Source organism: Coregonus clupeaformis, chromosome 20 (genome assembly GCF_020615455.1).
Source record: "Coregonus clupeaformis isolate EN_2021a chromosome 20, ASM2061545v1, whole genome shotgun sequence".
Taxonomy (NCBI): domain Eukaryota; kingdom Metazoa; phylum Chordata; class Actinopteri; order Salmoniformes; family Salmonidae; genus Coregonus; species Coregonus clupeaformis.
This window is the reverse complement of record NC_059211.1, coordinates 49180792-49202679: the sequence shown is the minus strand read 5'-3', so window position 1 is coordinate 49202679 and position 21888 is coordinate 49180792. Positions and strand designations below refer to the sequence as shown.

General features: G+C 44.1%; 1 protein-coding gene across 2 annotated transcripts in view; it reads left to right on the top strand.

Annotated features, from left to right (window-relative positions):
- Positions 1 to 6806: 6806 nt before the first annotated feature.
- The window catches only part of LOC121533591 (fibrillin-2), a 67028-nt gene continuing 51946 nt past the window's right edge, over positions 6807 to 21888 (top strand). Inside the window, exons 1-6 of one of the 2 annotated variants that reach the window (XM_041839673.2) lie at positions 6807 to 6891; positions 8856 to 9176; positions 14874 to 14956; positions 15224 to 15331; positions 20922 to 21017; positions 21135 to 21230. In XM_041839673.2, coding sequence (XP_041695607.2) covers positions 8992 to 9176; positions 14874 to 14956; positions 15224 to 15331; positions 20922 to 21017; positions 21135 to 21230 — 568 coding nt within the window. In that variant the 5' untranslated portion in view covers positions 6807 to 6891; positions 8856 to 8991. Of the gene's footprint in view, positions 6897 to 8855; positions 9177 to 14873; positions 14957 to 15223; positions 15332 to 20921; positions 21018 to 21134; positions 21231 to 21888 lie in introns of both variants that reach the window. The other variant, XM_041839672.2, reaches the window with a different exon arrangement.

Here is a 21888-nt window from a genome sequence, read left to right as displayed (position 1 = left end):
AGGTGTCTTTTGAGTAGTGTAACTTTGTGGGGGGAACTTTTTATTTCACCTAATTTTTACATTCTGTCATAAAGAGCACATGTTCAACTTAATTTTAAAAAACATGTTTTCCCATTTCAAGAGGCTAAATTAAAAGAAACACTATAGTAAGTGTCTATTAAGTGTCAAATAAAGTAACAGGGTTGACTGTAACAGGGTTGACTGTAACGAATGCATCTTAAAAATCAAAGAATTCCCTTTGTGAGAGGGGGAATGAAAGCTTGTTGGGTGCAACAGGGAGGGGCAATTGAATGCAAGCTTCACAAAAAAATTTACATTGTTAAAACATTTCTAGCCTGTCTATCTACAGATATTGGATCTTAATTTGAGCCAGTTTGCTACAGTAGGAAAATAATCCTGCAGCAACAGGAAATGTGAATTATTATGTGGATTATAATTCATTTTGTAGGGGTTGATACATTTTTTGTAAGAGAAAATCAAGTCTGAAATGTCCTGCATTGCAGGGATGTTCTCCTGCAACAGAAGATCCTACATCTGTATGGTAAGAGGGTTGACATGTTATGCTCAGTTCACATAACAGGCTTAACCTTAAAATGAGGGACAGGTTGTTGTTTTTTACCTTAAAATGAATCACTAATCACATTAAAGAATAACAATATTCAGAATTGACTTTGTCAAAGCAACAAAATAACTAGGGCTTTGCAATGATGGTGAAAACATGGATACATGGTGGGATTAAGTGGATCCCTCTGTGCAAGAGGATGCACAGAGGGACATGTCAAATGCTGAATTGAGCAAGTCTTTTTTCATATAAAAAATCGGATTTATAAAATGGTCCATGTGGTCTATATTAAAGGGCACTTCATTTAATATAACAGGCATTTAAAATGCACAATTTCTACTTAAAATATAAAAGGGCACAAAACGCAAAAGGCACAGAATGTGTAGAATAATAAATGAGAGAGTAGTAGCCTTAGGGTCTGTTATACTGAAAGACCCACTGATGACTGAGCTCCCCCATTAAAGTTTATCTAACATGCATCCAACACTTGCTCTGTTGAAACATCAGGGCTTATGCAGCTATCACATTTCAAAGGAAAACTTCACCGAACCTTTCTGACGTTTATGTAGTGACCATTAGAACTTTGAGAGCATTATATCAAAGCCCTATGCTACGGCATATTTTCCATTGTTTCTGCGGTGACCAGCACCTTGACAAAGACACAACGCTGTGCACAGGGCTTTTACTGTTCCTCTTTTTTGCAAACAAAACTATGGATTTTTCCAGACATTTCCATCCAAAAGCGTATTTCCTCGTTCCAGGGCCTGTCCTCTAAGCTCCAGGCCTCTGGGGGTCTCACAAGGTTCAGGCAGCACCGGGAGGGAACAAACTGGGCATGGTACCAAGAATCTGCCCCGTCTCCATTCTTCCAACCCCTTTACCCGCTCTGACACACAACACAGGGAATTAAAAGTGCTTGGGTCTCCAGAACAATTCTCATGAGGGGCTGGATGGGAGTGATGAGAGTACCATTCTACTTCTTTCCAGGGGTCTGGCTCGGCCCATATATTATCCCTCATATACAGAGATCTCTGGGAAGGACCCCAGCCTCAACGCTCACTCTGCTACACCACCGGTTGGATTCCTGCTCCTGCTTTTTGCAAGACGATGCATGTGTAATCTTTTAGTCTGGACGATGTTACACGAATAGCTTTTTCAACATGGGGCAAGGCATCTCACGAGAGCCCTTTTAACAGTGATGTGCAGGGCTTCTAAAAGCATACCTTAACATGCAATAACAATCTTGAATGCTGACCATGCACACCCTGTAAAAATTTAATCTCTGGATGGATCATAATGCATCTATCACAACTCAGTACACACACCATACAGTGAGGGAAAAAAGTATTTGATCCCCTGCTGATTTTGTACGTTTGCCCACTGACAAAGAAATGATCAGTCTATAATTTGAATGGTAGGTTTATTTGAACAGTGAGAGACAGAATAACAACAAAAAAATCCAGAAAAACGCATGTCAAAAATTTTATAAATTGATTAGCATTTTAATGAGGGAAATAAGTATTTGACCCCCTCTCAATCAGAAAGGTTTTTCTGGCTCCCAGGTGTCTTTTATACAGGTAACGAGCTGAGATTAGGAGCACACTCTTAAAGGGAGTGCTCCTAATCTCAGCTTGTTACCTGTATAAAAGACACCTGTCCACAGAAGCAATCAATCAATCAGATTCCAAACTCTCCACCATGGCCAAGACCAAAGAGCTCTCCAAGGATGTCAGGGACAAGATTGTAGACCTATACATGGCTGGAATGAGCTACAAGACCATCGCCAAGCAGCTTGGTGAGAAGGTGACAACAGTTGGTGCGATTATTCGCAAATGGAAGAAACACAAAAGAACTGTCAATCTTCCTCGGCCTGGGGCTCCATGCAATATCTCACCTCGTGGAGTTGCAATGATCATGAGAACGGTGAAGAATCAGCCCAGAACTACACGGGAGGATCTTGTCAATGAGCTCAAGGCAGCTGGGACCATAGTCACCAAGAAAACAATTGGTAACACACTACGCCGTGAAGGACTGAAATCCTGCCGCGCCCGCAAGGTACCCTGCTCAAGAAAGCACATATACAGGCCCGTCTGAAGTTTGCCAATGAACATCTGAATGATTCAGAGGAAAACTGGGTGAAAGTGTTGTGATCAGATGAGACCAAAATCGAGCTCTTTGGCCTCAACTCGCCGTGTTTGGAGGAGGAGGAATGCTGCCTATGACCCCAAGAACACCATCACCACCGTCAAACAAGGAGGTGGAAACATTATGCTTTGGGGGTGTTTTTCTGCTAAGGGGACAGGACAACTTCACCGCATCAAAGGGACGATGGACGGGGTCATGTACCGTCAAATCTTGGGTGAGAACCTCCTTCCCTCGGCCAGGGCATTGAAAATGGGTTGTGAATGGGTATTCCAGCATGACAATGACCCAAAACACACGGCCAAGGCAACAAAGGAGTGGCTCAAGAAGAAGCACATTAAGGTCCTGGAGTGGCCTAGCCAGTCTCCAGACCTTAATCCCATAGAAAATCTGTGGAGGGAGCTGAAGGTTCAAGTTGCCAAATGTCAGGCTCGAAACCTTAATGACTTGGAGAAGATCTGCAAAGAGGAGTGGGACAAAATCCCTCCTGAGATGTGTGCAAACCTGGTGGCCAACTACAAGAAACGTCTGACCTCTGTGACTGCCAACAAGGGTTTTGCCACCAAGTACTAAGTCATGTTTTGCAGAGGGGTCAAATACTTATTTACCTCAATAAAATGCAAATCAATTTATAACATTTTTGACATGCGTTTTTCTGGATCTTTTTGTTGTTATACTGTCTCTCACCGGTCAAATAAACCTACCATTAAAATTATAGACTGATCATGTCTTTGTCAGTGGGCAAACGTACAAAATCAGCAGGGGATCAAATACTTTTTTCCCTCACTGTATGACCATACAAAATATCCACTGTTTCATTAGTTTAATAACCTGGTCTATCTGGATCATAGCAGTGACGTCATCACCATACTGTGCTGGGTAGTTTGTGGTAGGGCGGTTGGGCGGTAGCATGTTCTGTGAGCGTTATGTATTCTCCATGGGGACCGATTCAGACTTAGAAAATGTACGCCTTTCCAACGCACGCCTTTCTTACACACTTTAGAGGCGTGGTTCCCTTGCGTGCCATGAATAAATGTAATTCAACCGATGAAAACCGTCCCACTTACTGGCCAACAGATTTTTCATGGAGTTTTCATTCAATAGGGTTTTCAGTACATTTATCTAAAGCCATCCATTTAAATTTGGTGTATCTTTAATTAAAATGTTCTTGACAGACTCACTAGAAAATATGTTTCAGAATATTAGGGATCAATGAAAGAAAGCCAAAGCCGACCAATTGGTCGATAAAAAAATACTCTGATCTTGTATATTATTTAGGGTTAGGTAAGTATTTATGAATGTGGTCTCCCGAGTGGCGCAGTGGTCTAAGGCACTGCATCGCAGTGCTAGCTGTGCCACTAGAGATCCTGGTTCGAATCCAGGCTCTGTCGTAGCCGGCCGCGACCAGGAGACCCATGGGGCGGCGCACAATTGGCCCAGGGTATGGGAGGGAATGGCCGGCAGGGATGTAGCTCAGTTTGCAACGCCAGGGTTGTGGGTTTGATTCCCACGGGGGGCCAGTATGAAAAAAAAAAAAAATTATAATGTATGCACTAACTGTAAGTCGCTCTGGATAAGAGTGTCTGCTAAATGACTAAAATGTAAATGTAATGGGGAAAAAAACAGGTTTGGAGAGCCTTTAAGCACAATCAAAAATACAGTGGTTTGATTCATCCTGAAAGTTTCCTATCCATGACATATTGGAAGGTGAGAAAAGTGTTGAACAGTAGTCCTATAAATCTACCCTAATAATCCTCACTAATCATGGAACTGTGATGACAATGGCCAGGTTCCAGGTTTAAACTGCTACATTTGGTCTGTGTTCCATAATGATTCAAATAGGTTACATGTCCCAAATTATTGCACAACTTGTAATATGTTAGCTTAATATGATCCACTATGGCTAGCGATCCACAGGAACAACCACACGAACGTGACAGAGGAAAGAAAGGTAAACTAATGATGCAAAATGTAAGGAGACTAACACTACAGTCAGTGACAGTTATAAATGTTTGTGGGTATAACTGACGGTGGCCACCGATAGTGGCTAATATTTAACACAATACCATTTTTTTAAATACAGTGAAAAGTCTGAGCATATAATTAAAACATTCTATAAATCATAAATCAACTCGGTCGGTTTGGCGCTACACTGTCATTTGTGCATGGCTACAGAAGCCTATAGCTTGGGTCTCCAAATTTCATCCCAAGTTATAAGGCCAGCGTTTCATAAACTTCACTGTGGAAAAGGTGATATGTTGATATGCTTCAGTTTGCTGCCATATGACTGGTTTCACATTTGTCTCCAGCGATCATAAGGTAAAATAGATCTAAAACTATTGTAAAGTATATTTACAATCCCCTTATCCAAACAGCTTACTAATTTACCTAGCTCTTATCAATAGCTCTTATCTATTTGTAAATTACAGTGCATGGAGAATGTTATTTCTATCGGGGGTAGTTAAACTATTTCCCTGGGTTCCTGCTGTACAATCCATACAGACAGTGGTGCATTCACCCAGCCCCAGATCACATGGGGAAATGTGGTTCTGTTTAGCAGATTGAGGTGGTGGAGGGGGCTGGAAGACAGTCAGTGGGGTTCCCATCCCACACTTGTAAGAGAGTCATTGGAAGACCCAAGAGGACTCCAAAACACATCACAAATCATCCCAGTCACTCCACTGCTACATGTTCAAGGCTAAGCCTGGTCTGGTGTGTTATTCCATGTGAGAATGGAGTGCCATGACAAGTGGTATAGGCGTGCGTCTGCAAAAGTGTGTGTGTGTGTGTGTGAGAGAGAGTGTGTGAGAGAGAGAGAGTGAGAGAGAGAGAGAGAGAGAGAGAGAGAGAGAGAGAGAGAGAGAGAGAGAGAGAGAGAGAGAGAGAGAGAGAGAGCGAGAGAGAGAGAGAGAAGGGGTGCTAAAACCTGATTTCATACAAATTTCCCCAATTAGTTGTATTATCTTTAGAGCGTGGCCATGCCAGCTGGCCTAAACACATTTCTCTATGAAGGCTTGGGAGTGTCCATTAATCTAGTGTAGGGAAACACCCACAATCTAAATGTAAACGATCCCAACAGAACAAAAGGAAATCTACATGATTTGTATATCAGGAGTACTGGCATTTGACCTTTCCACACGTTTTATTACCAAGTCCTTTATTCTCAAAAGTCATAACTCCATTGAAGTTGTACTCCCTAATTACAGTATGATGTGAATTTCAGCATTTTCGTGCATTGTGTAAAGACAGTATTTACGACCACCTTAGGAAACATGAGTGGTGAGGACACTATTTTAGGGCAGTCCTGACAAACACTGCTTGCTGTGTTTTCCCAACCTGTTTCCTTAGACAAACAGGGGGTATCAGTAAACTCTGTAGGCCCCAATATTTGGGATGTGCTCAGCTGCTCCTCCAATATACCACCCAGATGGCAAGGCCCCCAGTTAATTTGGTCCACTTCCTATCAACAGTCACAGCAATGCATAAGGATATGTCAATCGCTGCCCTGTGGGCTACTGCAATAAATAGCAGAGCTATCTAAATAGTATGCATATACTTGTCACACAATATACATACAATATAGCAATAACATGTCATTTCAATTTGGTTTCAGTGTAAATGTACGAAACTGCCTGTGATAAATGACAGGGTGTGTCCACCGATTTTAAAGACAAAAGATCTTATTCCATTTGATTGGAAAGGTTCACAAATCACTTCCATTTGACAATATAATCAAAAACCATAGAACTATACCAACCTTTTGGGGATGGAATTCTATACATACCTAACCTATTGGCAAGTTTAGTTTATCTTTAACATTTTTCATAGGTTGAGGATTATTAGTAGACTAATTGCTTTCATCTAATTGATAATTTGCTTTATTAGATGTGACTTCATTACACAGGTATGAAGGAAAGTAGTTGGAAAAGAGGTAATGTCAGAGGTTTGTCTGAATACTTGCCCCACTTTATAACAGTGGAGTCTTACGGAATGTGGGTTTTTCCTGTGGTCCGTTAGTAACCCCCCTCTCTGTGTCTTAAAAAAGCACCTCCCCTCTTCCAATCAGGGCAATTCCCTAACTTTTCTATTTTTCTCACAAGGCTATAGTTCAATATTCCATTCTGGAGCACATATCCCATTTCAAATTTCGACTCGGGGCTCCTCGACTTCAAGGCACTGCAACAATTGTAAGGTATTGTGCTACTATTGATTTATGACACTGGTTATCAATGATTCACAATTACGTTGCATAGGCATATGGGTGTTTTACCCGAGTTGAGAATGTTTTGCATGTGTTATAAAGCAAAAGTAATGTGCATTTACTTGCTTATTCAAAAGACGAATGGTTGAAAGGAATTGTCAAAACTGTTTCAGTGAGGATTGTTTTAGGCAAGTCTGCTACATCTGTTTTACCGGCATTTTTTTTGTTGCTGCTAAGTTTTCATTAGCCGACCATGAGCCCAGGTTTGTTGTACATTCTTTAGGAATATTAATGCTGTTTTATGATATTTCACACAAGATAGGTGTGGTTATAGCCTACTATCAAGCATTGTTACTTTGCAACTTTGTTTCAAGAGATTATACCTTTTGTCGTCCACTTCGAGGTCATGTTGCAGTTTCTGTCCCATTCAAAAAGTTGCGGAGAAAATGCCTTCATTATAGTCCAAAGTGTTTAGCCTGTCGGATATTGTTAATTTCACTGTTCTATGTAGTTTTTTTCTGTCGTTTTCTTAAACGTTTTTTTCAGAGTTAAGACAAAGGTGAATAAAGTTTTATATGCGTTTTAGCTGAATTACGTTTTATATGTGTATTTTTTGCGACGGAAACAACTTACGGGTCATTTGACATTTGAGTCGAGAAAAGGCTGCACTGGATCGTCACTAGTTACTACAGGCAGAAAGTCAGAATTGGCCGTAAAATTTCATGAAAACTAAAGTTTGCTTTTTGGTCTTAATTTAAGGCTAGGGTTAATCATAAGGTTCGCAGTGTGGTTAAGGTTATGTTCAAGGTTAGGGTTAGTTTTAAAACCAGATTTTAAGAAGATAAATTGTAGAAATAGGCGGGATGTATGACTTTATGGCTGTGGTGACCTATCCATTGGTAATTGATCAGGCATTTTTCTTTGTTCGGTCTGGTGGATTGATCCCGCCCACATTGATTCCCTCTCATAGCCTACTGTAAATGAAGTCACTAACTTTTTTTCTACTAAGGGTTTTGTTGTAGCCTATCAAATTTGTGAAAGATTTTTTTTAAAATCCGAATAATTACTATGTAGACTTTCTAGTAGATTACTTTCTGTAAATTGCAAATTGGATGACAAATTATGATAATAATTGCTTATTGAAATGGCTATTGAAATTTTCATAATGACTTCTTGCTTCAACATTTCAACATTATATTTTATGTAAAGCAAATTCAAGTTTGTTTGTGTGTGTGTGTGTGTGAGTCAGCGAGAGAGAGAGTGAAATAAAGAAAGGGGGTGGAGTGAGGGAAGGGAGAGTATTGTTACCAGTAATCTATCACTCATCTTCCATAAAATTTGATTGGAATCAGGGATGGAGGCTATTTTTCTTCCCCTTTTCTTCCAATAACCGTCTCCCATTATTGAAGGGAAAATCTCCTTCCTGCTCTGTAACCCCCTGATGTGGGTTAAACTGTGGTTATATATCATTGGGGGTCCACCATTCAGTCTTAAAGCTGACTTTTAATGAGAGGAAGAAAGAAAAAAACCAATGGCTGTCCAGTTAGACTTGAACGTTTTTCAACTTAATATGTTCTAATGCAGTCAGAACAGACTTGTAAAAGTAAACTTCCAGGTAAGTTATTAGAAATTAATTTGATTTTGATGAGGAACAACTGAAGGCTTTCCAAATTAAGAGCGAGAGAAGGAGAGAGAAAGAGGGTTGGGGGAGTTTGGGGTGAGGGGGGCACTCTAAATAAAACTGTTGACTTTTCAGCAATGACATTAGCAATTAAAAATACATTTCACTGTCATTTGGCACAGCAACCTGTTACTTTTTCTGCACACTTGAAACGGCACACATTCCACTCTAAGTACCTTTCTTGTAGCCATACTCTTCTGTTGAGATGGTTGGCATGTCTGCTGGAGGCCAAAAGCCCTGATGTACATTCCTGTGTCTGCCCCCTCCAGCCCCCCACCCTGGAGTGCACACTAGGACTGGGACAGGTCCACACAAACGTGTGCGTGTAACTCGTCAACGAAGAGGAAGTGACATCATCCAGAAGTCTTCAGCAGCAGGGCTACGCAGAGCCACACAGAGCAGCTAATGGGAGCAGGAAAGCTGGCCCGGTTGCTGCTGGGATGGGCGGCCGTTTGCTGGGCCGCAGTCCACACGGCGTATGGCCAGGCAGGAGCGGGAGATGGAGGGTACCAAGCCAGCCGCTTCACGGGGAAGGTGGATGAGAGGGAGGTGCAAAGGGTTCGCCGGAGAGGACAGGAGACACTAAGAGGGTAAGGAGTTTGTTTTCTGGAGTTCTGTTTGCTGAGTTTTGTTTAGGCCAGAACTGCAAATGATTTATGTTGATTGATAAGGAAGAAACAAACAACATTTGTGTGGTTGTCTATCTTTGAGTTCAACCATACTGCTCCACTGAAACATGGTAATATGATTAGGTTTAGAATATGGACAGTTGGACAATTGGTTTATGGCTAGCTTTCCCCATTGAGCTGTCTTGGCAACTCTTTTTTCCACTGCTGTGCTTCCTGGGCTAAGGCCAACATATCCTTACTACAGCCAAATAATGCTGAATACATCATTGTTCTCCCAAAGACAGCACATGTTCGAAGCTAAAAGGTTGCTTGCAACATTGAGAGATCCTTGAGTATTTACAGCAAAATTGCATTTTCATCAGAGAGTCTATTAAAGTTTGTCGAGTGAACGCAATGACCCAAATCTAGGCAAGTAGGCATTCTGTTAGGCGTATTAGCTGGAGAACACATAGCTGAAGACTGCAGGGGAAAGTTTATTAGCAAGAATGTTTTGAGCTGAGGTGATCACTCAAAGTGGGGGTAAAAGGGCAGTCAATTGGAAATTCACAAACTGGGGTGGATTATAGAAAACACAGAACACCCCCCTCCTCCCCCTTCTCCATCATCATCGCCATCCCTACCGTCTCCCCTCAAACCCCCCCCAATCTCCCAAGGGACTGGGTGGGATGTGTGTCAATGGAGCATGGCAAGCTTTTACTGTATGTTTCCTCCTTTTGGAAAAACAAAGGATGTTTTGTTGGGACGATTCTCAAATGTTTGTATCAGTTATTCCAATCAGTCTCTCATCTGTCCCTGCTTATGGCTCCCCCGCGCCCCAACGCAGGGAAGGGGGTATTCCAATCACTCTGGGGGCACGACAAGGGACATTTGTTTCACTGCCACAGGTGACAAAACAACAGAACTCATGGCAGAGAGAAAAGGAGGGAGAGAGAGAGTGAGAGAGAGAGAGAGAGAGAGAGAGAGAGAGAGAGAGAGAGAGAGAGCGAGAGAGAGAGAGCGAGAGAGAGCGAGAGAGCTAAGCCTGCATGGAATTAAATAGTATTAAATTACAGTGCAGGACCTGGGTAGGGTAAAGCACACATAGGACTGACTTGCTGTTTTCCTAAATGTTCAGTAATGATTCACGCTGCACAGAACAAACAGACGTGTCTGCGTTGTCAGTCAGTGTGATTAATTTGGCAGCCATTGGACCTCTCTGCCGGACATAAATGGATCCCCTGTATATCGGAGAGCCAAACAAGTCTCAATGGAACCATTTTGTCTGTGAGCCAGCCAGGCACAAGGCCACTTCAGGCCTGACCTGTGTCACAGTCACTCTGTGGTTGACTTAGACACACGTAGTGGGCTGCTCTTGCCTGGCCATCTTATCCTCTGATCTACTCAGTGATATAGAATAATAATTTAGCAAATGCAACAATTGTACAAACTCGTGCTGTTCCTATTAAACAATTGCCTTCGTTTTCATGGCGAGTAACATACCCGGTGGACTTTTTCCATAATGTTGTTAAACTCGACTATTTTTATAGAAAAGTATTTGCACCCAACATATAAAGATTATCCAAGTTGATAGCTCCCCTCACAACATAATGACATTGACATGACATTGGAAAGTCTTCCATTGCACATTCTGTACAGCATCAGATTTCCTCTGTGGAAGAGGGATTATGTTAATGGCGGTCATAACGCTTTGTTGTGTGAACAGTGTTTATCTGCTGCCTGAATGCTCCACATGCCAGGGTTTCAGACTCTACTGTTGCCGGTCTGTTGCTGGACTGGCTGATGTTGAGTCTGATTTATTGACTTCCTAGACAGAGTGCAATTTGGCGTCTACACATGGGTGGAATCTGATTAGACCATTGGCCTGTGTTCTGGGACCTCCTCAATTACCTTGATACTATAATGTACAACCTGGGAGGCTCTGTAAAAGTGGTGGGCTCTGGGTTGAGAGGGATGGGAGAGAGGGAGAGAGAGAGGGAGAGAGAGTTTGTGCCTCATAACCAGCCATGCCAGACAGAACGAAACAGCCTTTCAGGCAGGCTAATAAGGTCTCCTGCATGTGAAGAGGGAGGGAAGCAGTCCATACTGGGGCTTCTAGGCAGCCAACACTCAGCTCAGGGGAAATGCTTTAGAAGTGCATTCAGGTTCCTTCCAAGGTAATGTCAATTCCACTCCATTCGCCTGGATGGGGTCCTTGCTCTCCCCAGAGGCTGCCTGGCACATGCCTGACCCTTAAGAAAATAATTCCCATATTCTAGAATGTCCCGGTCGTTCTCTCCAATAAAGCTATAGATACATCAGCTGGTATTTGGAAGAGGGGAAGAGGAGGGAAGGTCAAGCTCGCAAAGTCTGAGAGGAACATTTGGGATGTATGAAGGACGACCTGTTTTCTTGTGTTTTATATGCATTAGAGTTCCTTTCATTTTTTTATGTGTCTGCATTTTATGCATACATTCAGGCTAGACCTAAAAGACAGAACCTCTCTTTCCGGGGGTTCATGTGGCATGTGGTTGAGCTAATGTGGTTTAGATTTTCTGTCACCCTCACAAAAAGAGGCACAACAAGAAATCTATCTGCTCCATCTGCCCTAGGAGACAATGTATGTATGGACACTTTGTTTATGGAGTTGATGGGATGGATTCATGTTTCACAAAAACTCTGCCTATCATTATAGTTTATCACAAACATTGTAAGTTTGGCCATAATTCACATGGGCCTCATAAAAAAACTAAGAAAAAACTTGGACAAGACACTTGATGGTTATTCTTAAGGAGAACAATTATGCCCATTTGGACTTTGTTTGGCCCATGTAGACCCCCCTCCCTCGTCCTGCTCCCTCTAAACCCACTAACCCAGAGAGTGAGAGGTATGTATCTCAGCCCCCGTCTAGACCAGTACAGTATGAGCTCAGGGTTCAAATTAGTCTAGGGAGATAATCAGGCCAACTTTAGCTAAGAAAAAAACTTTCTCAGGAGTTTTTAGAATGAACACTAAAGCAGGCCAACAAAAAAACTTCCCAGAGTTATGAAGATAAAGATGAACTCAGCGTATCCTATCAGCTCCAGATCTGACAAAGCAGCAGGTCCCAATATCTTAGGGCAGAAAAGGGTAACAATCTACCGACTGGGGGTCAAATGCCAGTGAGCTGACCTCTGACCTTTAGAAGGGTTTGTAGCCCCCATCCCCCTTTTTCCAGTTGGATTACCTCCTCCAACTGACCTACAGTTGTCCTGGCTGGGAGTTGTTTGTCTGAAAGCCAGTCTGTGGTCTTTACAGCCTCCCATCCGCCCAGCTAATTTCCCACTAGTCCCAGCGTGGCCCCTTCTGTGCCTCTGAACTGTCTGGCTCTGACCTTCTGTCCCCCTGGAATCCTCCATATGAAGAGCCCCTGGCACTCTGTCTCATAACTGTTGAGTTTGCACTTTCCAGCCAGGAGCCTGTGGCCCCCAGAAGGCATCCAGAAGGCCTCTAGCCTATATGTTGGTCTGTAAGATCAAAGGACGGAGAAAAAGTAAGAAGATCTGGTCCGTTTGAGGTCCTGTCGTGTCTTTCACCATCTTACACTATTAAACAAGAGGGAAAATCCTAGAGAATATAGACGCAATTAAGTGTTTTTTCTGAAAGCCTTTGAGCTCTAAACCTTTGAAAAACACCAGGTTAAAAGTATTTTCCTTACAGTGGGACTCTGAAAGTATGTCACTAGGCTTATACAAAGTCCCATTTGACCTCATTGACAGCAACACTTCCAGTTCCATACCATAGCTGCTGTATCTAAAATCTAGAACAATCTCTCAAACTACACCAAGGGGGGTTTAGGTCCCAATAGAATGGCCTTTTTTGTTTTGGGGTTTTAATATTTCTCCTGGCTACTGTGCTGTGTGCATTCATCTTTGTTTTATTACTATTAATGAGTGACAATGAGAGTGCCATGGGCCAGAAGGCTACATCAAAGACTTCAGCCAGTGATAGAAGAGCTAATCTTCTTTAAATTGAGTGCTGAAAACAGCATGACATTTCAATATTGAGGCAAATCCCCGGGGCTGAACTTGTCTGTGCTTCCCTCCTGTAAGGAGGCTGAGGTTAGCCTGAAGGAGAGAGCAGGAACAACAAACCCAGCCAAACCGATATGTGTGGGATTACTGGGTTGACCCTGGTTTGGCTGGGGTTTGTTGTCAATTGGCATATCCAGGTTTCAATGAGTGGAAGAACTGCTAACCTGTGTAGAGAGATGATTGGCTGTAGCATGCAAGCAGTTTTGCGTCATTAATTGTTGGAATGTTGTGCTCTCGCGCTGTTCGTGTATGTTAAAACAGCATTTTTCAAGCCCCCTCAAGATTTGTGTAGGCCTATGACCCAAAAATTGCAGCCACTCAGGGGTTCGCCTCTGGTTGCTTGTTTTGCCCCTTTCTCTGTTTCCATATCTGCTGCTCTGTTTTCCGCTCCCTCCCCTCCTCCTCCTCCTCCTCCTCCTCCTCCTCCTTCATCTCCTTAACATAAACCTGTTTTCATTTACCTCCTACTGATCCCTCGTCTCCTTCCCAAAATTCTGTATTTTCTCTCCTCGTAACCTTCATTTCATTACATCTCTCCTTTCCCTCTTCAATCCCTCTGTCTCTTTCTATCTCTCGCTATCTCTTTTGTCTCTGCCTCACACTCTCTTTCTTCCTTACCCTTTCCCTCTCTTTCTCTCTCTCTCTCCCTCCCTCTCTCTCTCTCTTTCTCCCACCCTCCCTCATTTTCTGTGTTTGTGCCATCTGGTAATGCTGTTGGAGGTGTGCTCTTCTCTGCTCTCCTTTCAGTTGCTCTAAAGATCCAAACTACAGCTGCTCTAGTCTGTTCCCAGGTGACTGACAGACACCAGTGAATGTCTTTAAAGGAAGAGGAGGCGGACAATAATCTTGTGTTGCATGAAGGAAAAGTAGATGTTCCCTTAGTTATGGATGCATCTAATCCATCTAGAACAGCCCTAATCCACTGTTTGCTGAGATTCCATTTAATATAGCTCTTCTGTGAATTCCACCCCCTGGTTATTATATTGTCCTACAGAGTTGATGAATTCCGAAGTAAAATGCATTACAAAGAGCTTGCTTCACCACCAATACAGTAGATCGTATATACTACAGTGTTGCCCTTTCATTAGACTCTCTGACTGAGTCTGAGTCACTACCTCTGTAAGGTAGTTAGAGTACTTGAGACCAGGTCTGTTATGTGTGGATGTGATTGGAATGTTCCCTCAGGGGGATGTTGTAGCTAATCTGGAAGACCAGTCAACCGTTCTCTGAGCTGTTTGATGACTCTTACATGTGTCAGTGATCAGGGCAGCCTCCTGTCCAATCTTTTTTATTTTTTTATTTTGCCTCCCGATCAATCAGCAGGCACAACCTGGACTCCAGGAGGCGTGTTACCGGGCAGGACGTTAGCCAGAAGAGCAGAGACCAGGGAGGCTTAGAGAAAGGGGTTGATATATATCTCCTGTTTCTTGGGAACTTTACATAGAGTATGACTAAAAACAAACTGGTATTTCCGTGTAAGCCATGCAAGAAATGCCTACCGTCAACATTGGAGCTGTTTAGAGTGAAAGCAAAGGTCGCCAGGGTCTGTGATTTGCTTAAATATATTGGGGCTCTGTTGAGTACTGAGTTTGTTTTCCCTGTCTTGCAGGCCCAATGTGTGTGGCTCTCGCTTCCACTCCTACTGTTGCCCTGGCTGGAAGACTCTGCCTGGAGGGAACCAGTGTATTGTCCGTAAGTACCGAGACACTACGGTCACAATACAAATAAACTGAAAGTCAGGTTGCCTCTGCATTGGTAGTCTATAAAACCCCTGTATGAATCACATTTGATTTATATAGAGCTTTCCACAAATGAACTTATCAGAAAGTGCTTAACAGAAATCTACGTACAAAGAGTAGGCCAAGAGGAGTTCTCAGGCCATCCTCTTTTGGCTGGCTGGGCCGAAGTTCATCTAGACATACTGTATATTTGACTTCTCTTCTATCTCTCTCCTCCCAGCGATCTGCCGTAACTCGTGCGGTGATGGCTTCTGCTCCAGACCCAACATGTGCACCTGCGGCAGCGGCCAGCTCTCCCCCAGCTGTGGGGCCGGAGCCGGGGCCGGAGGTGAGTCCTAATATCCAACACCCTACATCCCCCAACCCCACTCCCAGCAACTCTCCAGCAACCACCCAATACAACCCAACACCACCCAATACAACCTAACACACACAATAGACCACCACAGCTATAGATAGTGTAAAGTTCCGCAATCCATGTTGGCACCACTAAATGTTCCATGACAATATCCCACTGGGCACAGACGTCAATTCAACGTAATTTCATTGAAATGACGTGGAAACAACGTTGAGTCAACCAGTGTGTGCCCAGTGGGATCGTTCCAATTTGCCATTTGCTAAATTTCAAACTGAGTTTGCCTAGCTAGCTCTGTGTATCCATGGTTTTGACTGTCTGCCCAGCAGCACCCACATGGCCAGGCCTCCCTGCCCCCACAGAGGGCTATAACATGTCAGGGTAATGCTGCTTCAGAGACAGCCTGGCCTGGTTGACAGCCTCCAGCCGCTCCAGACTCAGCCTCCAGGTCAAAGGGTTTGGGAGGATTAATGCACACGGCTGGGGCTCCTAGCCTAGCCCACTGAGGAACAGTTTTACAGCACTTACTGAGTGTGTGTAGCATGCTCACCTGCTTGGCTGGGCGGGAGCAGTCTCATCAGTCACGCCTAGCCCCTTCAGGCCCCCGTACACACACATTGAGCTCTGAGCCCTGAGTGTGGGCCGGCCCATCTGGCCCTGAGGTGTGAAACAGGATCTACTCCACAGTCCACACACATTGGTCGGACACCCCAGAGAGGCCAGACGCCAGCTTTATGTGCTGGGAAAACAGTTCCCGAAACCGGGGTATGAGCGGCTAACGTCCCCCCATAGGCTGGATGTTGGAGACAGGCCTCCAGCAGAGCCAAAGCCAAGTGATGGGAAACGGTTGAAAACAGTATGAAGTAATTTCCCTCAGCGAGAGAGAGAGGAGCTGGACGCAGGAGCTTCCCATAGAGCTGTAGCGAACTAATTGTCACACTCACCACTTCTGCTCTCATACAGGGGATTTTTACAGACCTGCCTTACAGTATTGGGATTTTCCAGGTCTGGAGTTTGTTTTGTCCTGTTTTTTCTCTTCCAAACGAATCATTTTATTGGTCCGTTTCATATTTTTGGCAAACGGGCCAGAAATGTTGTAGTTCAACACTGTGAGTTGTGTGTATCATTAAAAAGCATTCTCTCTTTCTGGCCTTCTGGAAGATTTAATGGGATCAAGGGTCACACAGGTTAACGACTGCTGAGATTAAACATGGCATAAATACACTCACCTGCCAGCTCTGGGAAGTACCTTACTGTCATAGTTTTTTTTATTAAAATGGTCAAAAATAAACAAAAATGGTCTGAGTGGGGGGCCTAATGGGAGGGATTTGTAACCAGAAAACTAGCTGTTATTGACATAGAGGAGGGCAAACTCTTTGTTAGTGGTCTATGAACTTATACCGCCAGGCGGTCCAAAACCGCACCAATGCAAAACAAGCAGAAATTTCAGGCAAACTTTTCAAACAGCTCTTACACTGAAAGGGCATTATCATCATTTTCACAATTTCATAGTATTATTCCAACCTCAAAGTGTGGAAATATATATAAAACACAGGAAAATCACATTTTTGAATGCATTGCCCCTTTAAGTGAGATGCAATACTGCTTTGGGTAACTCTACAGACTAATGCACTGCAGTTGACAAGCTTAAAGCTAAATGGAGACCTGTTTTTAAATACTGTAAATTTCCCTTCCCTTAATTACACCCGGTCTCTGGCAATGTAGTCATTGGTCAGGTTATTGATAGCACTTTTATGTCTCAGAGGCCACATCGGGAATGTAGAGGTCGGAACAACTTGGAAGAAATCAGCAACATGTTTTCGGTCAAGCTATTTATATGTATCTTAATCCACGTACTATAGTTATAAGGCTGTGTGTACATTTCCAGGCATTTTTTTATCCTTTATTGATAAAGGTAATCCCATTACATTTACATTTACGTCATTTAGCAGACGCTCTTATCCAGAGCGACTTACAAATTGGTGCATTCACCTTATAGCCAGTGGGATAACCACTTTACAATTTTTTGTGGGGTGGGGTAAGGGGGGGTAGAAGGATTACTTTATCCTATCCCAGGTATTCCTTAAAGAGGCGGGGTTTCAAGTGTCTCCGGAAGGTGGTGAGTGACTCCGCTGTCCTGGCGTCGTGAGGGAGCTTGTTCCACCATTGGGGTGCCAGAGCAGCGAACAGTTTTGACTGGGCTGAGCGGGAACTGCGCTTCCGCAGAGGTAGGGGGGCCAGCAGGCCAGAGGTGGATGAACGCAATGCCCTCGTTTGGGTGTAGGGACTGATCAGAGCCTGAAGGTACGGAGGTGCCGCTCTCCTCACAGCTCCGTAGGCAAGCACCATGGTCTTGTAGCAGATGCGAGCTTCAACTGGAAGCTGACCATTGAGATGACCCATCTCGTATTCAAGGGAGACCTGTCATAAGGGCGACCTGTTGCTTATCGTTAACTTTGTTACAACATGGTTCCTGACAAATAAATATAAAGGACTATTGACCAATAGATCCTGGGCACAGCGAAGCAGCTGTGCCCAGGATCAGTCCAGTCATCTCAGACCTCTTCCCATAACTATAATTACCCTCTAATGACCATGAACGCTACACCAGAGTCCCTCAGAAACAGCTGTCAACTAACGGGTGTGACGAGTACTGAGGATACGAAGAGGCAGGACGCAGACGCAAGAATTAACAAGGTCAAGGTTTACTTAACAATGATCAAGCGAAATCACAACGATAGCGTAACCGACACGACGCTTAACAATCACACACAACATCATCCAGAACAGTCCAGGGCTAAATAGGGGTGGTGATGAGATGATGAGGTGCAGGTGCGCTGGAGGTGATTAGGGTGCGTTGGGTTTCCATTCCGGTGTTGCCGAGGTGGTGCGCTCAGACCGGTGGCTCAGTAGACCGGCGAATCAGAGCGCCGGAGGGGAGCAACGGGTGGAGACATGACAACGGGGTCCATACAGGCTCAGCACAACTCTGGGAAAGTGGTATCATATACCTGTAGATCTATGACACAGACAGAAGAGCCCCAGAAAAAAAGCTTTGACTTCCCTTCTTAAATCTTTGACTTCCATTCTTAGAAATCGTAATCACTGCCATAGTTAATTTATTCTGGATTCCTAGACACAGATTAAGTTCTGGCATAAATGTTATTTCAATGGAGATTCTCTATTGAGCATGCTTTTTATTCCAGGACTAGGCTTAATCTGTATCTGGAAAACCAGCCCTATTTGATTAACTTTACTAATCAGATGAAATTGTATTTACTGAAGTCCTAAACTGAAAGATGGAAATGCGATTCAGCCAAACTCACCAGACTACACTATTACATCAACCAGATTGATTTGCATGGCGATGAAAAACGTGATGCTGTGAATCGTTTCAGACACGGTTCGTCAAAGTCTCTGCACGAGCCCGTGTATTTCACAACATGACATTTCCATAGTGAACTTGACGTTGACATGTCACTGGTCCCAGGAGCTGTGTATAAGCCAGTACAGAACAGAACACAGCCATAAAGTGCCTCAGTGTTCCAGCCCCACCACCACTAGTTTCCTATGCTCTCCCAACCTCCCGTAAAGAAAACACACAGATGTGGAGGATGCAGGCCGACCCCCAGGGCAGCCACACAGAGGTGCATTGTGGTTCATGGTCTGTGGGACCCCAACCTCCTGCACGTGTGGCGCTCTAGGCACGGGTCACAGGAATGGACCATCTCTCCCCTCTTTAACGGGGGGGTGTCAGCGGGTCTAGCCAGTGAGATCATCCCCCCTTCCACCCCCTCCATTTCCACCAACCCCCCGTTACAGAGAAAACACATGCATGAACCCCTTCAACCCTAAATGTGCTGTAACATAAAGTTTTGGTAAACTGAGTCTACAGCCATGTCTGATGTTCTTCAATCCCCCCCCGCCCCTCCCTTTGTGACATATTTAGAATATTTTTTCTGGAACGGATGAGAGACATTTGAAAAATTGACGAATTCGCCTGAGCTGCACTCTGTTTAGATAAAACATTTGCATGATTACGTCATGCTAAAAATGTGTCCTCGCTAGTTGTTTTCCCCCTAGCAATGCATCGTGGTTCAGAGCTGCAATCAGTCAATAGAGTCATTTTTCATGTTTCATTTCCCTGTTGGCCTGAGAGATTAGCCTGAATGCTGTGGGAGTTAAACGATATGGCCCACTGCCCTGGAGCTCTGAGTTGAGCTGAGGTTGAGTCTGGGGAGAATAGATCTTCCCCATGCCGTGCAGACCCGTACACAAACCCATAAACCTCTAGTCCAAAGGCATTCACGCTAATCCATCACCAAGTGTCTGCACGAGACGCTAGCCAGGCCTGGAGTCAGACTGGGCGTTAGCTAGGTTTGCTGTGTACAGTCAGTCAGAATGGTACTACTGGGTCATTTACAGTAACTGGAAGTTCTAGAATAACTGTAGAGGCGAAGAAGGGGTCCAGAAAATCCAGTCATGCTGTATACCCTTACCACCTCATGAATCACAGCCTGTAAAGAAAGAGAAAGAGAGATGAATTACAGTAATTAAAGATGGCAGCAAGCTAGAGAAAGAGCGAGGGAGTGAGAAGGGTGTTCCAACTTCCAATCAATGGCTTGCATGGGCATCATGTACCGTTCTACCCAGGCTGAGTAAAAACATAGGCATCTGCCAGAATCAATTACTGTAGAAGTAGTCTCATGAAATGTGCTGCGTTTTTAGGGAGACTGACTAAGCCCTCTCATTATACCACTCTGCTATGGGCTGGTCTCTGCTGTAGGCTGGCTGGTTTCTGACAGATCTGGTTGGATAGAGCAGAGCAGTGGGGGGCCTGTTTTACATCTCCTCACTTCCCCCCGAACATACTGAGTGTCTCTGTCTGTCTGTCTGTCTGTCTATCTGTCTCGGAAAGGCTCTGTCTGTCTGTCTCGGGCAGACTCTGTTCTGTCTGTCTGTCTGTCGAAAGCTTGCTGCTTTGAGTTCTAAGAATGCTGCTCCTCCAGGATTGAAGCTTTCAGATCTCAGCACATTCCTATCTATAGGACACAGCTGGCTCAACTTATAGCCTCCACAGTCAGTTTGATTAAACTGTAGCTGGAGTGGGGCCTGGGCCTTGTGTGGCAGTACAGTGCTCAACAATAGACTAATACAATTAGGTCTACACAAATACAGCCCATACTTTTCTGTTGCAGTCGAGCGCTCTACAAAAATGTAATAGTAAAAAGTGAGTGTTGATATTGTTGAGTTAAACTGAAATGCTGTCAGAGCCCAAATACCAGTATGTAAAAGACAGTCAGTACCCAAGTGTCACTTCCAGGCATTGGACTAACTGTTAGTCTTGGCACATGTCTGATACTAGACCTATCTGTACAACATTGTTACACAAATATGGAGTTGAACTGTAATGGTGTTCCAAGTTAAACCGAGCACCTGGGTATTGAAGTTCCCTTTGGAGGTCATTGCTTGTGTGTGTGACCAGCTGGTTGAGTTGAGGTTCTTGGCTAGCACAGGCAAGTTGTTCCAGCTGCATCTGTTGACCCCTGTGTGTGTCCCACAGTGCAGAGCTGTAACGTCAGGTGTATGAACGGAGGCAGCTGCCAAGAGGACTCCTGCTCCTGTCAGAAGGGCTACACCGGCAACCACTGTGGACAGCGTGAGTACCTCACTCGGCACACTTAGCACTCCCCCGGCTATTGTGTGTGTATGTATGTGTGTTTCTGTCCACCTGTATCAGAACCCTAACACACCTCTTCCCCTCTCCTCTCTGTAGCTGTGTGTGAGAATGGTTGCCAAAACGGAGGGCGCTGTATTGGGCCCAACAGATGTGCCTGTGTCTACGGCTTCACTGGCCCGCAGTGCGAGAGAGGTAAGAGCCTTCCCAGTCTTCCCATTTCACTCCTACTGTAAACAGAGGAATGTTTCTTGATATTTATTGTTCAAAACCAAAGTGTTTGATGTGTATATAGGGATGGGCAACTCCAGTGTAGATCAGTGTTTCCCAACTCCGGTCCTCCGGTACCTCCACCAGCACATGTTTTTGTTGTAGCCCCGTCAAAAACACCTGATTCAACTTGAAAAAGGCTTATGATTAGTTGACAAATAGAATCAGGTGTGCTTGTCAGGGGCAACAACAAAAATATGTACTGTTGGGGATACTGGAGGACTGGAGTTGACAAACACTGCTGTAGGCCTATAGCTGAAGCACATCGTTTTTTTAACACTAAAGAAGCCGCCTTCTCTCAACCTCCATTGGTTCTTCAAGAGTTGATGAAAACCTCTTACATTATCACAACAGTGCCTGGGGCTCTGACTGAGAGACGCCACACAATCAAGTGGCGACACAGACTATGTCACTACACCCCCCCCTTTATCACCATACACCAACCAGTGCTGTGGAATATTGTGTGCCAGGAACTTTAGAGGCTTTGATCTACTGCATATACAGTATGAACTTCATATCTGGCAATAAAAAAGCTCCTTTGGAATGACAGAAATAAGTTTATTTGTGGAGTGCCATGGACATT